General features: G+C 48.7%; 1 protein-coding gene across 1 annotated transcript in view; it reads left to right on the top strand.

The window, feature by feature from the left end:
• Pkhd1 (PKHD1 ciliary IPT domain containing fibrocystin/polyductin) overlaps positions 1 to 13812 on the top strand; it is a 287931-nt gene that overhangs the window by 50169 nt on the left and 223950 nt on the right. Inside the window, 2 exon segments of the mRNA XM_070017318.1 lie at positions 2664 to 2865; positions 5878 to 6028. Of these exon segments, the coding sequence (XP_069873419.1) occupies positions 2664 to 2865; positions 5878 to 6028 (353 nt within the window).

Here is a 13812-nt window from a genome sequence, read left to right on the forward strand (position 1 = left end):
TGTTACCTACTTGTGTGTGTGTGTGTGTGTGTGTGTGTGTCCAACATGGCTGTGCACAGCTGGAGATCCTTCATATTTATATTTTTCTTCCGTAGCTTTCTGCCTTGCTCTTTTTCATTCGGGCTTTTGTTTATTTCTGTTCTCTTCTCTAATTTGCCAAGGTCACTCTGAGTTCGACCCGTGCTTTGATTTTCATTCTGCGGTTTGGCTTTGCAGGTGGGGCTCCGTGTCTCATTCCAGGCTGGACAGGGTCTCAGCGCCCACCCCCCCCCTTCACTGTTTGACTTCTTCTCTGCCATCACCCTGATATTACGAGTGGAGTGGGGAGTCGAAAGAGGAAGACAAGAAGGACAAGAAGGTTCTTTGCCTACTTTTTGGGGTCCTCAGGCCTTGCCCTCTTCCTAAATTATACTTTTAACCAAAGCAGAATTTTACTTTTCATATCACAGGTGCTAAAACATCCTGTTAGATGAAACTAATACTTTGCATTTGTTTAAAATGAGCAAGATCTTTGATCTCAGGGTTTCTTGCATTTATGCCTTGAATTATACCGAATAACTTTTTCATGGAAACTAACTTTTCCACGAGGCATGAAAAGCTAAAGCGATTAAGGTCACGGAGCTATTTAGTGGCAGAACTTTGAGTAAAAGTCCTGGATTTGGATCCTCAGCCCTGGGTGCTTTCTCTAATCCACCTTGTCAATTTGCATCCACTTAATCACCTAAAATGAATTCATTATTTTATAGGTGTTGAGCCCCTGTTTTTATTTGCCTTGGGGCTCACTAACTGCAAAGTTCTTGTGTTCTGTTACCCATGTGAGATTCTCTGTCAGTCATTTTTATTGCTTTTATTCACTGAAAACACATTCCCAGAGAACTTTCTAGGTATCAGGTGCTTTGGAATGTAAGAGCGACGATAATGTCTGGTGTGCTTGCACAGCTACAAATCCTCTCAGGCGTACTTAGCTCCCTGCTGCTGGCTCTGCGGCGAGCCAAGCCGCCCTCGATTCAAGTCCACACTCTGGTGATTCCATATCCAGGGGCACCTGGCACAGAGATTTTTCTATGGCCTCTGTCTTAGAGTTTTTAAGGCAGAGTTGCTCTCAAATCATCTCCTGTAGAGACTTATCTTGCAGCTACAGATTGCTGTGCTTCTGCTCTAGTCTGTGTCGTTGACCCAGGAAGACATGACCCAAGGGTCAGCAAGCTTGAAGCAGTTGCTTTGAATTTCTTCATTAGATAGGAATTATGACCATTCCTAACTATATGACAATTGAGAACTTCTGCTAATAGGAGATTCCCCTGAGGAGTGTACATCTAGCTGCACACTTGGAGAAGACAATACTGTAGTAACCTTGAAAAGATTCACAGCCAGAATAGAAACACACATATAAATACCAATTGAAAAGGAAAAACATAGTTCCATAGAAAAATGGGCAGATAGCAGGAATATGAGTTTCATAGAAGAAACATGATTTTTTTTTCTGTAAATACACAAGAAATGATTCAACCTAAAAGGTAATGCTAAAAATGCAATTGTTTTTTTCGGTTGTGGGCCTTGAGCTCACAGCCTTGAGCTCAAGTGTCCCTGAGCCTCTTTGTGCTCAAGGCTAGTGTTCTGCCATTTGAGCTACAGCACTACCTCCTGCTTTTGAGTGGTTAAAAATTGGAGATGAGAGTCTCATGGGGACTTTTCTGTCCAGGCTGGCTTGAACTGAGATCCTCAGATCTCAGCCTCTTGAGTCGCTAGGATTACAGGCATGAGCCACCAGCACCTGGCTAAGAACGCAATTTTTAAGGCCACATATGATAATATTTATACATACTGGACTGGCAAAAATTCAGAGTCTGATCATTTCAACTGCTGAAAATTATGTCAGGTAATGGGATCGCATAGTCTAGTGGGAATGCAGGGGCCTGGCTAAGAATAAAAACTTTTGCTTAAAGTGTCTCTGTGTGCCACACACTGAACAGAGCACCAGCCTCTTCATCTTCCTCAGACCCCTTCATCAGGTAGCAGTGGAAAGTAATATGGCACCCTCTTGCAAAGTTAACTTGTGCCTATGTACTTTTTCTATAGGCATTCACCCCAGAGGAAGTTTTGCACATGTGTAGTAGCAACTATTTGCAAATATCCAGAAGTCCACTGGTAAAAGAAATGATAAGTACCTTGTATTACTTTTATGCAATGCAGCATTGGAAACAGAACATCTCCCCTGGAGTGACATGCAAGAACTTGGGCAAATGTTGCGACTAGGACACTGACTGAAGAGAGTAGGTCCCCCAATGTTTTCTATTATGTCTTATTGAGCTTAGGAACTTATCTCAATAGTATGTTGTTTAGGACTACAACTCTGTTTGGTAAATATGTTTTTAAAATGAAGAAGAAGAGAAATAAACCAGAGCCAGTGCTAGCAGGTTCTAAAGTATCCTAACCATTTCAGTCTCATGTTCTCTTCTGTGTCCACCCAGGTCTTTATTTGTGATGAGGATATACATCTCACAAAAACATTACTTTATCTCTCTGTGCAGATGCGTGTGACACAGCTTTTGATACGAGTATACGGGAAACTTCATTTCTGTCTTGGTCACAGGAGGACTCTTGGACTTGGTATATGAAGTGTTTCCCTGGATTTGCCTCACTTCCTCCTGATTTTCTCCTAGTGTCCGTGGCTCCCTTGTGTGACACCCGTGGAAAGGCCAGACACACCCATGTCCAGTGCAACTTGACTGTCACCGTAGGGACAGAAATGCTGCCCGAAGTGTGGCCTTACCTCTGCGTGTGTGAACAGCGTCTCCGGGATCTCCTTGCCTCGGATCACGGGACAGAGCCGGCCTCGTTGTCATTCTTGGGTCTCTTTGTCAGGTAGCTCTTTTTATTTTTTGCCTGTCCTTTCACCTTTCCTACCAGGATGTGGTCAGCGCAGCCACAGGGCCATCGGAAAGCACAAGCCCGGTGGACGTAGCCCTGGACCCTGCAGCTCTCTAGCAGGGTCAAGCTGTCACGGGTCCCAGGCGGCCTGCATATCAAAGCATCTCCTGTCTTTTTCAAGTGTTCAAGAAAACATCTGAACAATCTGCCCAGTAAACAGCTCACTTTGTTCTTGCTTAGATTTTAATATTTATCTTCCGATCCAAAGCAACATCTGGTGAATGCCAGTGGGGAGAAAGATTAGACATTATGAAAAACAGAAGGTTTTATTTTCCCCTTTTTCTTTTCTTTCTAAACAGATTCACAAGTTTTTTTTTTTTTGGGAAAAAAAGTCGTAGAGAAGTCCTGCAGATTGCAAAGTGTTTATTCAAAAGAAGAGAAGGGGTTTGCGTAGCGGAGTGGCTATAGACCTAAGGCTTAGAAGCCCTAAGTTCATGAGGCCTTTTTGGATTTAAGAAAGGGGAAAAACAATCTAACAAATAAATATCATGGCTTTCCAGGTTAAACCCCTTTCCTAAACCACTTTCTAAAAGGGTGACCATGATTAAAAAACAACAACAACTTAAAAAACAAGGTCACCGTGTTTCTGTCCCAGGACGGGGTCGATGCAGTTCTGTTTGCAGGCCGCAGGCGTATACCAGGGCACCAGGCCTTGCCGCTGTGGTCAGACGTACGTTACAGCCGTAACCCACCCCCATCACCGAAAGCAACAACGGCAGTGAGCCCGGACTCTACTGGACATTTGTTTTCTACCAGGCTCTGTGCTAACCTTTCTACTATCTGATTTATCATTCGTATGCTGATCATTTTATGTACACTTTATTTCCTTAATTTCTTCACCAACTCTAATAATAGGTACTGGCTTGCTGGTGACTCTATTTTAGTCGTTTTTAAGACGGGAAACAGGCTTATTGAGTCATGCGTGCAGGTGGTTCAGCTGTCATCCCCCGCTTCCGTTGGAAGCTGTCGTGGTCCGGAGTCCGCTGAATAAATACAACAGCCAGTGGCAGTGCAGCGACGCTGAGTTTCCTGCCAGCGTCAAATAAGCACAGGGGCTGCAGAATGAACTCCATGCTGGGTGCCATGGTGCCAACGGCGTCAGGAATCCCAGCAGTCAGCTCAGACTTGGTGTATGCAGGACTAGATGGAGCCAGGCGAACACATGGATAACCCCCAGGAGAGGAAGGGGCCGCGGGCATGGAAGAGGCGTCTCCCCCGGACGCAGAAGCAGAAAGGCAGAGCGGACGTGAAGATGAAGTGGAGCGTTCAGGTGTTAGCACGTCATTACCCCTAGCAGATTGTGGGGGGAGGTATTTCAACACTGACTTGAAAAAAAAGATGCTACATTTCCACGTGATGAATGGCTTCTCGCTGGATGACCCTTCACCCTTTCCCACACCCTCTCTGGGGTCTGCCACCTTCATGGATTTATTCCCACACCCAGGATGGTGTCATCTGCAGTTATTGTGCCGGTAGCCAATCAGCATTTGAAAACCCGAGCCCTGCTCTAGCAAGCAGAGCGCCTGAGTTCTGATTCTGAGTTTTGTGTCTAACCTCTGCGCCTCCCTTGGTCTGTTTAGCTTAGCCTTTTTTTTTTCCTTCTCTTTTTTTTTAACCTACTTCTGCTGGCCTTTACAGGCTGAAATGAGATTCTGTGTATGAAATCATTGAAAAGTATATAAAATATCCTGCATTATTCTTTCTAATCATCGTTGATTAGGAAGAATTGCCTACAGCTGGGACTACCTTGGGATAAATAGTAAGCTTGTGAGCTGGGCACCAGTGGCTCACGCCTGTAATCCAAGCTACTGAGGAGGCTGAGATCTAAGGATCACTGTTCAAAGCCAGCTTGGACAGGAAACTCTGTGAGACTCTTATCTCCAATAAACCACCAGAAAACCGGAAGTGGCGCTGTAGCTCAAGTGGTAGAGCGCTAGCCTTAAGCTCAAGAGCACAGGGCCAGCTCCCAGGCCCAGAGTTCAAGCCCCATGACTGACCAAAAAAATAAAAAAATAAAAAAAAATAAAAGTAGCCCGTTGGGGGAGGTCCTGTGTGACCTTTAAGTTCTCCCCTCCGCTGATTGCGTAGTTTCAGACTCTGCAGGTCCATGCTGCCGTTGTTCATTCTCGGTGTCTTTCTGCTTCTCCCCTTATAACACGAGCCCCTTTCAGCAAGGGGCTGCTAGTATAAGTGGGACATATATCGACTCTCCTTAGTCTGGGCTGTGAAGTAAGTTTAATTAATTTACTAAGTTAATGTTCCACTGCTAGCAACAGAGCCTCATTGCCATCAGCCGGGGAGAGAGGGAATTGGGAGGCTAAATGAGCTCATTTTTTCACGGTTGGAATTAGAGGCCAGTTAGCCAGTTATGTGGCTTTTTCAATTTCTCCATCTGCCCGGGGCGGGGGTGGGGGTGGGGTGGGGTGGGGGGGTGGAGGGGTGGGGTGGTGGCAGAGTTGGATTTAGGTAATTCGCTTCCCTCAGCACTAAGTGTGGGTAAGATCCAGAAGAAGAAGAAAAGGCTGGTGTGTGGGGAGAGAAGAAAAAGGCATCAAAATCTGAAAGCCTTCCTACCATTTGTTTCCGTGTTTTGGAGCTATAAGGATGGCCGGAGTCATGCTTGTTTAGTTGAGTTCTAAGGAGCTTTTGGTAATGTTCTGAATAGCTTTGGAGCAGATGAGCCCCGTGCGCACGCCCCCGCCCCCGTGAAAGATATTTCCCATGTGCATTTTCATTGCAGGGTGAGCAGATAAGGGTGGGGGGAATGGACAAAAAAAACAAATAAACAATAAGAGAATGGAAACAAAATTACAGAAATTTGCAAAATTTGACAAATGGTGGCCTGTAGTTGCCACAAGCTAATGGCTTGCCGTGATTAATAAGAGTAAAAATAATTGCATTTCATTAAGATTGATGACACCCCATTTAACCTCCCTCTCGTTTCAGCCCTAAAGTGGAAAGAGATGAAATTCTCATCTATAATAGCTCCTGTAACATTACCATGGAAACTGAGGCAGAGATGGAGTGTGAGACGCCTAATCAGCCAATTACTGCCAAGATTACTGAGATACGGAAAAGCGGGGTCCAGAGCACTCAGGTATATAATCAAATCTTTTTTTACAGACTGATTCAAACAGCTCAAATTAAATTTGTAATATTGTGTACATTAAAAAAACAATTTAGTCCAAATGGCAGCCATATATAATATTAAATGCTCTCCAACTTTGAGGAGCTGGGTCTCAGTGTACAACATCTGAATTCCTCGTCAACTATGGTTAATCATATATTTTCTCAAAAAATAAATGAGGGCTGCCTGGGCTCTTGAAAAGAAATTCTGGATAGATATCTCCTGGGCATTTTGTCCTGACTTCTGGTTGCGTGCTTGAAAGGAGCTGTCTGTGCTTTATTTCTTTATAAAATAAGTGGCCTTCAATTGCACCAGGGCCTTTACATCATGGCTCCGTCCTTGGCTTGAGGGACGATGATGTCACTGTGGGTCCATCTGGGTCATCTCTGTTCTTGGGGGCACAGAGTGATGTGTCAGCCTTGTAGGGAATTTGGTGGGAGTGGGAATGGAGGAGGGCCTCAGGCCATGGGGTATGGCTTCTCTGCCCATTTCTCTGTTTAGCAGGCATTCACACCATTGCTTGTAAGTGGCTCTTCCAAGACTGTGATCCCAAGTCTTCAGTGAGGGACTTCCCAGCCTCCTGGAGGAATTGCGGGGAATTGAAATCAGAGGCTAAGAGCCCAGAGAAACGCATCAGAGAATCTTTTCTAACTCCCCGGCATCTGAGTACACAGACAAAAAAATAGTACTTATTGAGCACCTACTCCCTTAGGGCCCCCCCCCATCTCCCCCCCACTCGGAAGCAATCCTTAGATTTTCCTCCCGTTGTCTTTCTGGTTTGGAACAAACATTTATTAAGTGTCGATGATGTGCTGTCTTCTCTCCCAGTGTCTCCCGTGTGTGCGGTTTCAGTCCAAATGTCCCAGTGCGAAGCTATATTGCTCAGATTTGTCATCTGTGCTTTTGCATGATGATTTGGCTGGTGCTGGTATATGTGATAACACATGTTTTCTTTTACCCTGCCCTTTCTACACTCTTCCCTGTTGCCTTCCTATCCCAGGATAGGGGTGTGTGTGTGTGTGTGTGTGTGTGTGTGTGTGTGTGTGTGTGTGTGTGTGTGTGTGTGTGTGTGTGTGTGTGTGTGTGTGTGTGTGTGTGTGTGTGTGTGTGTGTGTGTGTGTGTGTGTGTGTGTGTGTGTGTGTGTGTGTGTGTCGGGGGATATCTCACTCCCTCAGCCTTCTCAGCCTCTGGTCCGTAGCCCAGGCTGGCTGTCTCTTCTTTCCATTCACCGCTGACAGGAGTTCATTTCTGGAACTGCAGCCTCTGCTTCCCTCTGTGCCTCTTGCCCTCTTTCTCTGGAGTCAGGTGTGAAATCTGGGGACCCCTTAGTAGGCCTGAAACCTCTCTGGGTCTCAGATTCTGTTGGGATGGCTAAGAGCCTAGTCCTGGGGCACTTTTGTGAGAAAGTGCTGGGCAAGGGCAGGAGAGGCAGGCAGGAGAGGCAGGAGAGGCAGGGGAGGGGAGGCAGGGGAGGGGAGGCAAGGGAAGGCAGGGGAGGGGAGGCAGGGGAGGGGAGGCAGGGGAGGGGAGGGGAGGCAGGGGAGGGGAGGCAGGGGAGGGGAGGCAGGGGAGGGGAGGCAGGGGAGGCAGGGGAGGGGAGGGGAGGCAGGGGAGGCAGGGGAGGGGAGGGGAGGGGAGGCAGGGGAGGCAGGGGAGGCAGGGGAGGGGAGGCAGGGGAGGGGAGGGGAGGCAGGGGAGGGGAGGCAGGGGAGGCAGGGGAGGCAGGGGAGGGGAGGGGAGGCAGGGGAGGCAGGGGAGGGGAGGGGAGGCAGGGGAGGCAGGGGAGGGGAGGGGAGGCAGGGGAGGCAGGGGAGGCAGGGGAGGCAGGGGAGGGAGGGGAGGCAGGGGAGGGGAGGGGAGGCAGGGGAGGGGAGGCAGGGGAGGCAGGGGAGGCAGGGGAGGGGAGGGGAGGCAGGGGAGGCAGGGGAGGGGAAGCAGGGGAGGCAGGGGAGGCAGGGGAGGGGAAGCAGGGGAGGCAGGGGAGGCAGGGGAGGGGAAGCAGGGGAGGCAGGGGAGGCAGGGGAGGGGAAGCAGGGGAGGCAGGGGAGGCAGGGGAGGGGAAGCAGGGGAGGCAGGGGAGGCAGGGGAGGGGAAGCAGGGGAGGCAGGGGAGGCAGGGGAGGGGAGGGGAGGCAGGAGAGGGGAGGCAGGGGAAGGGAGGGGAGGGGAGGCAGGGGAGGGGAGGCAGGGGAGGCAGGCTGGCCCAGCAGGGAAGTATCTGAGCTCAGTCTTCTCACCTGGGAAGTGGGAGTGCTATCAGTAGTTGTGTGATAGGAGTCGGGCAGCGCGGCAGGGCCGGCCGTGCAGGGGACTGTCTAGGGTCAGTGGTGGTCCGCGGCCCCCGTCATTGGTGGTCAGGCTGGGGCACGGGGCACTGCCTTCCTCTGGACGACGTGCTGCTTTGAGGGAATCTGCTCATGGCTGTGATTTCATTTAGTTTTTCATCATCTCCAAGTCTAATTTTGAGATTATTTTGGGGGGTGGGGGGGCAGGAGACTCCGTGGCTTTACTTCCTCTGAAATACCGTGGCGCGCCTCTGCTGAGTTCTAACCCTGCTCCGGGGCTGCGAGGGAGGCCAGGACACACATGCCGGGAAGGGCTGGGTGCAGGGCCAGGCCAGGCGGAGGCCGGCCGGGTTCACAAGAGGATCCCCGGCGTCAGGCGGGCGGCGGAGGGCGTGGGGCACCGCCTTGCAGAGAGGAGTCTGCAGAGACGCCTGAGGAGGGGATTTGGTGAACCTCATGTGGCTCCCGTGTGGGGCACTGGAACCCAGGCAGCTCCGTGCCGTGTGTGTGTGTGTGTGTGTGTGTGTGTGTGTGCGTGTGTGTGCACGTGCGTGCGTGTGTGTACGCGTGCGTGTGCATGTGTGCGTGTGTGTGGTGTGTGGGTGTGTGTGTCTATGTGTGTGTGTATCAATCCCTGCGAGATGCTCTTGGAGCCATCAGGATGTGGACGCACCGGGAATGTCTGTGGACGGCTGTGATGTAGCGCAGGACTCAAGCTCACTTGTCTTATGGCGCGGGACTCGCCCTGCTGCCCTCCTGGCGGTGTTTATGCCACCGAGAGCGGGAGATGCAAGATACGCAGGGAAAAGGTATTTTTGGAGGAAGCGGTGCACAAGGAGGGACTCCTGGGGGCCTGGGGAAAGAAAGGCCCAGGGTCGGGGTAGTGGGGGGAGGCACTCGGGTATGGACTGGGGAGTGCCGGGTTTGGAAGGGAGAGTCTGGGTCAGACTGTGATCTGAGGTGACCGATGACTCCCAGGGGCATTGCAGGAGCAAAGGGATCCTGCATGGTCTGCCTCTGGTAGGTGGGGGGGGGATTTGATTGGCAAACCACAGGAGGCAGACGCATCAAAGCGACTTCCTTAGGTTTTCTAAGATGGGTGGGAAGGAAGATGGGTGCAGGGCGCCTGATATCGGAGTTTAATGAATCCACATCCGAAGAAACATGAAGAGGATCATTGCGGATATTCTCAACAGTATTAAAATGTGAGCGCCCCCAAATGAATATTTAGACTCCAGGTAATTCCAATAAAACACCTCTGGATGTTTAAAAACTTTTCAGGATTACTATGTTTTGAACAGTCAGGAACTTCTGTGATACAAACAAAATTACCTTGAAATAAGAGAAGCGAATTTGGGGGGCTTGGATTTGCCTGACTTCAAGTCTGACCACAGAGCTGTGGCGGCCCGGTGGCTTTCTAGAAAGATCACATATGAAAGAAAGGGTCTCTGGACCAAGGCTCTCTCCAGCACTGCTCTTGAGATAGCGCTGGGCCAGGAGAGAGGTTGAGGAGGTGTGTCCCGAGACGAGGGGGGTTCTCGGCCACACTAGATCTTGGGGGGTCAGTAACCGTGAGGGGAAATGAAGGGTCGTGTGTGGAATAAGTAGATCAGCGTCCAGGAGGTGCCTAGAGCTGATAGAAATCACAAGAACGATGCGGGTGGTTGTGGTTGGCCAGCTCTCCCCTCCTGCCCACGCTTGCTGTTACTCATGCTAGAGAGTGTTCCTGAGCCCAGTGAACCTCGATTAAAGCAGGGGCCGTTCATTTTCACCTCCTTCATTTGCTAAGGTCTAAGATGCCACAGGTCTCCATCTCTTCTTTCTTCCAGTAACTACAAAATGGCTCTCAGAGGAACCTGTAGCTTGTTAAATCATTGCCGTTTTTGCAATATATTTACGTTTTTAAGTTCTTTGGGGCTTTTCAATATATTTCTTCCTCAAGAAGGTTTTTATTTCCTTAAAATAAAGGGTTTTTTTTTCTCTTGGGAGGCCCCGCAGTACTTTTTTGTACTCATCTTGTGGAATTTATCTTTTCATACACTTAAATGGTGAAGCCATTGGGATGTCTTTTTTGTGGTTGTTGGTCATGGGGCTTGAACTCTGGGCCTGGGCGCTGTCCCTCAGCTCTTCAGCTCAAGGCTAGAGTTCTACCACGTGAGCCACAGTACCACTTCCGGCATTTTCTGTGTATGTGGTGCTGAGGAATCGAACCCAGAGCCTCATGCATGTGAGGCAAGCACTCTACCACAGAGCCATCTTCCCGGACCTCCATGGGGTATCTTATATCGTAAGGCTCATGGAGGCGAGGTTGGTGTTGGACTTCCGTGGGAGGAGTGGGTAGAGGAAGGCCAAGGTCTGTACTGGAGTTTTCAGACAAATCGCTGCTTCATATATTTCCTATTTTTGTGTGAGATTCTCCCAAAGAATTCCAATAATCCAGCGATGTGACTTTTTTTTACCCTTTTTATCTGTTGTGTTTGTAGATGTTCAGGAGATACTTTGTAAATACTTTCTACTCTCTAATCAATTTTCTTCTGTTATTAAAAAAACCAAAGTTTTTATTTCATTTTGTTTTACTGCATTTTATCTCACTTCCCTTCCTTTTGATTTTTCTTCTCTTTTCTCTTTACCTTTGCTTTTTCTTTTCCCTTTTTCTTTCCTCTCTTCCCTCTGCCTCCCCTTGCTTCTCCTCTCCTTTCTCTCTCCCTCTGTTCTCATTGGCCCTCCCTCAGGGCTGTGTGTCTGCACACAGGTGCTGTGGAATGGTGGGTAGATCCGGGACATAAGATGCAGGAACACCGGGGGTCTCCGGCTGACCTGACTGACCTCAGCAAACATCGAGTCCCGTGTGTGTGATGAGGGTTCTGCGGCACACGTTGTCTGCCGCAGAGGGAGAGGGAGTGGGAATGCAGACGTTTCACTTCTGAAAGGGTTTTCTGTCCTTAGCATAATGAGGCAGGAGCAGAGACACGTAGGGGACAGCAAGGACTCCTGGGAGTTGGCTTCTAATTCCAGAAGTGCCCATCTGTGACTGAATGGCATTGCACTCACCTTTCAAGCAGTTAGTGGGCCCCGCTGGCCAGCTGCTGGAGCAAGGCGGGCAGCGTATACAGAATGTCATGGTAGGAAGAATCGGAATGTCCAGCACACGTGGTATCGGCTCCTAAGTAGGAGCTTGAGTGCGAGGGTGAAGCTAGAATGGAGGTTGATTTGTCTACCTGTTGTATAATTTGGGAGGATCTTTGTAGTGTGACTACATCTGTTAATTGCCATAACACAGGGGTGAAGAAGAAGCACACAGCGGAGCCCCGAGCACTCGGAATGTCACGTTCTCGGAGTGTCTCTAAATGTGCCACGTCTCATTTTTGTGTGTTCAGTGTGCATTGAGAGGAAATGATACCTTGGTGAGCATCCTGAACAGGTTATATGTTGCTTTTATCCACCGTGAGAAAGGCCTTGCCACTTACTTAAATCTCAGCTCCTGTGTGTGTCTTCATCTTGGTTTTTTTTCTTTCCATTTCTTTTGAAAAGAGGAACTTTAGGACACATTTAACCTGAATGTAGTCTTTCATGTATCTGAGCAAGCCATTGTGCCTCTCGGTGCTCAGCACTGAATGAGTTGGGAATATCGCCCATTCCTCTCTACCAAGCCATGTTCAGCAGTGAACGAGACTGTGCTTTTGATAACTCTTTGTGTTATTTTGGCCAAGAGTTTTAAAAATTTAGTTATTATCTGGCATAGGGGAATTATTGTATCATGATATGGGAGTTTGGGTCATTTCAGGTGGGTGGACATTGAATCTGACCTTGAGTCCTGCTTTCTGCCCTCGCTGGGAAGTGTACAGGTCAGAGCCTGTTACAGTAACTCCACTCATGGCAGGCTGGGACGTGGCGCAGTTCTTTTCTTCCAATGTTCAGTTTCATCAATTGGCACCATCTTGGTCTAAATAAATGCCATGTGGAATTCCCTAAGTGAAACCTGATACTGTACAGAGGGAGTTTGTTTGTTTGTTTGTTTGTTTATGTATTTGCCAGTCCTGGGGCTTGAATTCAGGGCCTGGGCACTATCCCTTAAACTTTTTTTGCTCAAGGCGAGTGTTCTACCACTTGATCCACAGCACCACTTCTGACTTTTTCTGTTAGTGTGGCCCTGAAGGATTGAACCCAGGGCTTCATGCATGCCAGGTGAGCACTCTACCACTAAGCCACATTCCCAGCCCCAAATGGTGGGATTTCTTTTGGAGCCTTTGGGAGATGGAACTTTACCCTGGGGACAGGCAGGGATCACACTGGGAGTGGAAGGGACCCACAGGAAGTTCTCTGCACAGTACAGAAGAGCTGAGTTCTAGGGAAGGCGGGAAGGGATTTTCTTTTCTTTTTTTTCCGGCAGTGTCCTTCAGCTCTTCAGCTCAAGGCTAGCGCTCTACCACTTGACCCACAGTGACACTTCCGGCTTTTTCTACTTATGTGGTGCTGAGGAATCAAACCCAGGGCCTCATGCATGCAAGGCAAGCACTCTACCACTGAGCCACCTTCCCAGCCCTCGGAAAGGGGTTTTCTTGTTGGTTTGCTGACTGACTTGTTGAAGGAGCTTGAACAACCCTACATTTTAGTTTCTGGATCTACGATGCAGAAAGATTACACCAAAGTTCTTTCTATCCAAGTGTGAATACTGTAATATATGATCGTCACATTTCAGTATGTTTTATTAGTTATGGGAGGGGAAAAAATCTCACTTTTTCACAGGTACATTTTGCAAGAAGAAAAAAAAAGCATGGTCAAAAATCACCTTCCTGAAGTCTGATAGAGAACTAAACGCAGCCAGCAGCCATGAGTAGTCTCCCAGGTGTGAGGGGTGATTTTACTGGGCACACGCGTGCCGTGTGTGCGTCTGTGCTAGGTGATGAACAGTGTGAGTTTGGAAGAGTCTGTTCTGTAACCACCTGTGCACGGGGAGGCACTTGCGTGGGAAAAATCCTGCTGTGAGTGATCAGCATTTCCCAGTGCGAATTCTGTAGACAATGACTGCGAGTTAGCATTCTGCATTATAGAAGTTCTACGTTATACATATATATGTTATTTAGTATATATACACACAGTAACATTATACTAATATATATAATCACAGCATATATGCTGAATATGTCTGTCTGTCAGAAAACCACCAAAAACAGCTACAAAGGTGAGAGGAAGAAGGAGAGAAGTGAATTTGACTAAACTACATCCTGTGCATATTGAAACAGCACAGTGAGCCCTTTTGCTCAATCGCTCTCTAGGCAACTAAAGAAAAAATCAGGGAAGTGAGTAGGTTTGGTGGCAGTAGGTTTGTAGGGGTGGGGTTGGGCAGTAGGTTTGTAGGGGTGGGGTTGGGGAGTAGGTTTGTAGGGGTGGGGTTGGGGAGTAGGTTTGTAGGGGTGGGGTTGGGGAGTAGGTTTGTAGGGGTGGGGTTGGGGGTTGGGGAGTAGGTTT

The sequence above is a fragment of the Dipodomys merriami genome, unplaced genomic scaffold (assembly GCF_024711535.1).
Source record: "Dipodomys merriami isolate MVZ:Mamm:240054 unplaced genomic scaffold, mDipMer1.0.p SCAF_122, whole genome shotgun sequence".
Taxonomy (NCBI): Eukaryota; Metazoa; Chordata; class Mammalia; order Rodentia; family Heteromyidae; genus Dipodomys; species Dipodomys merriami.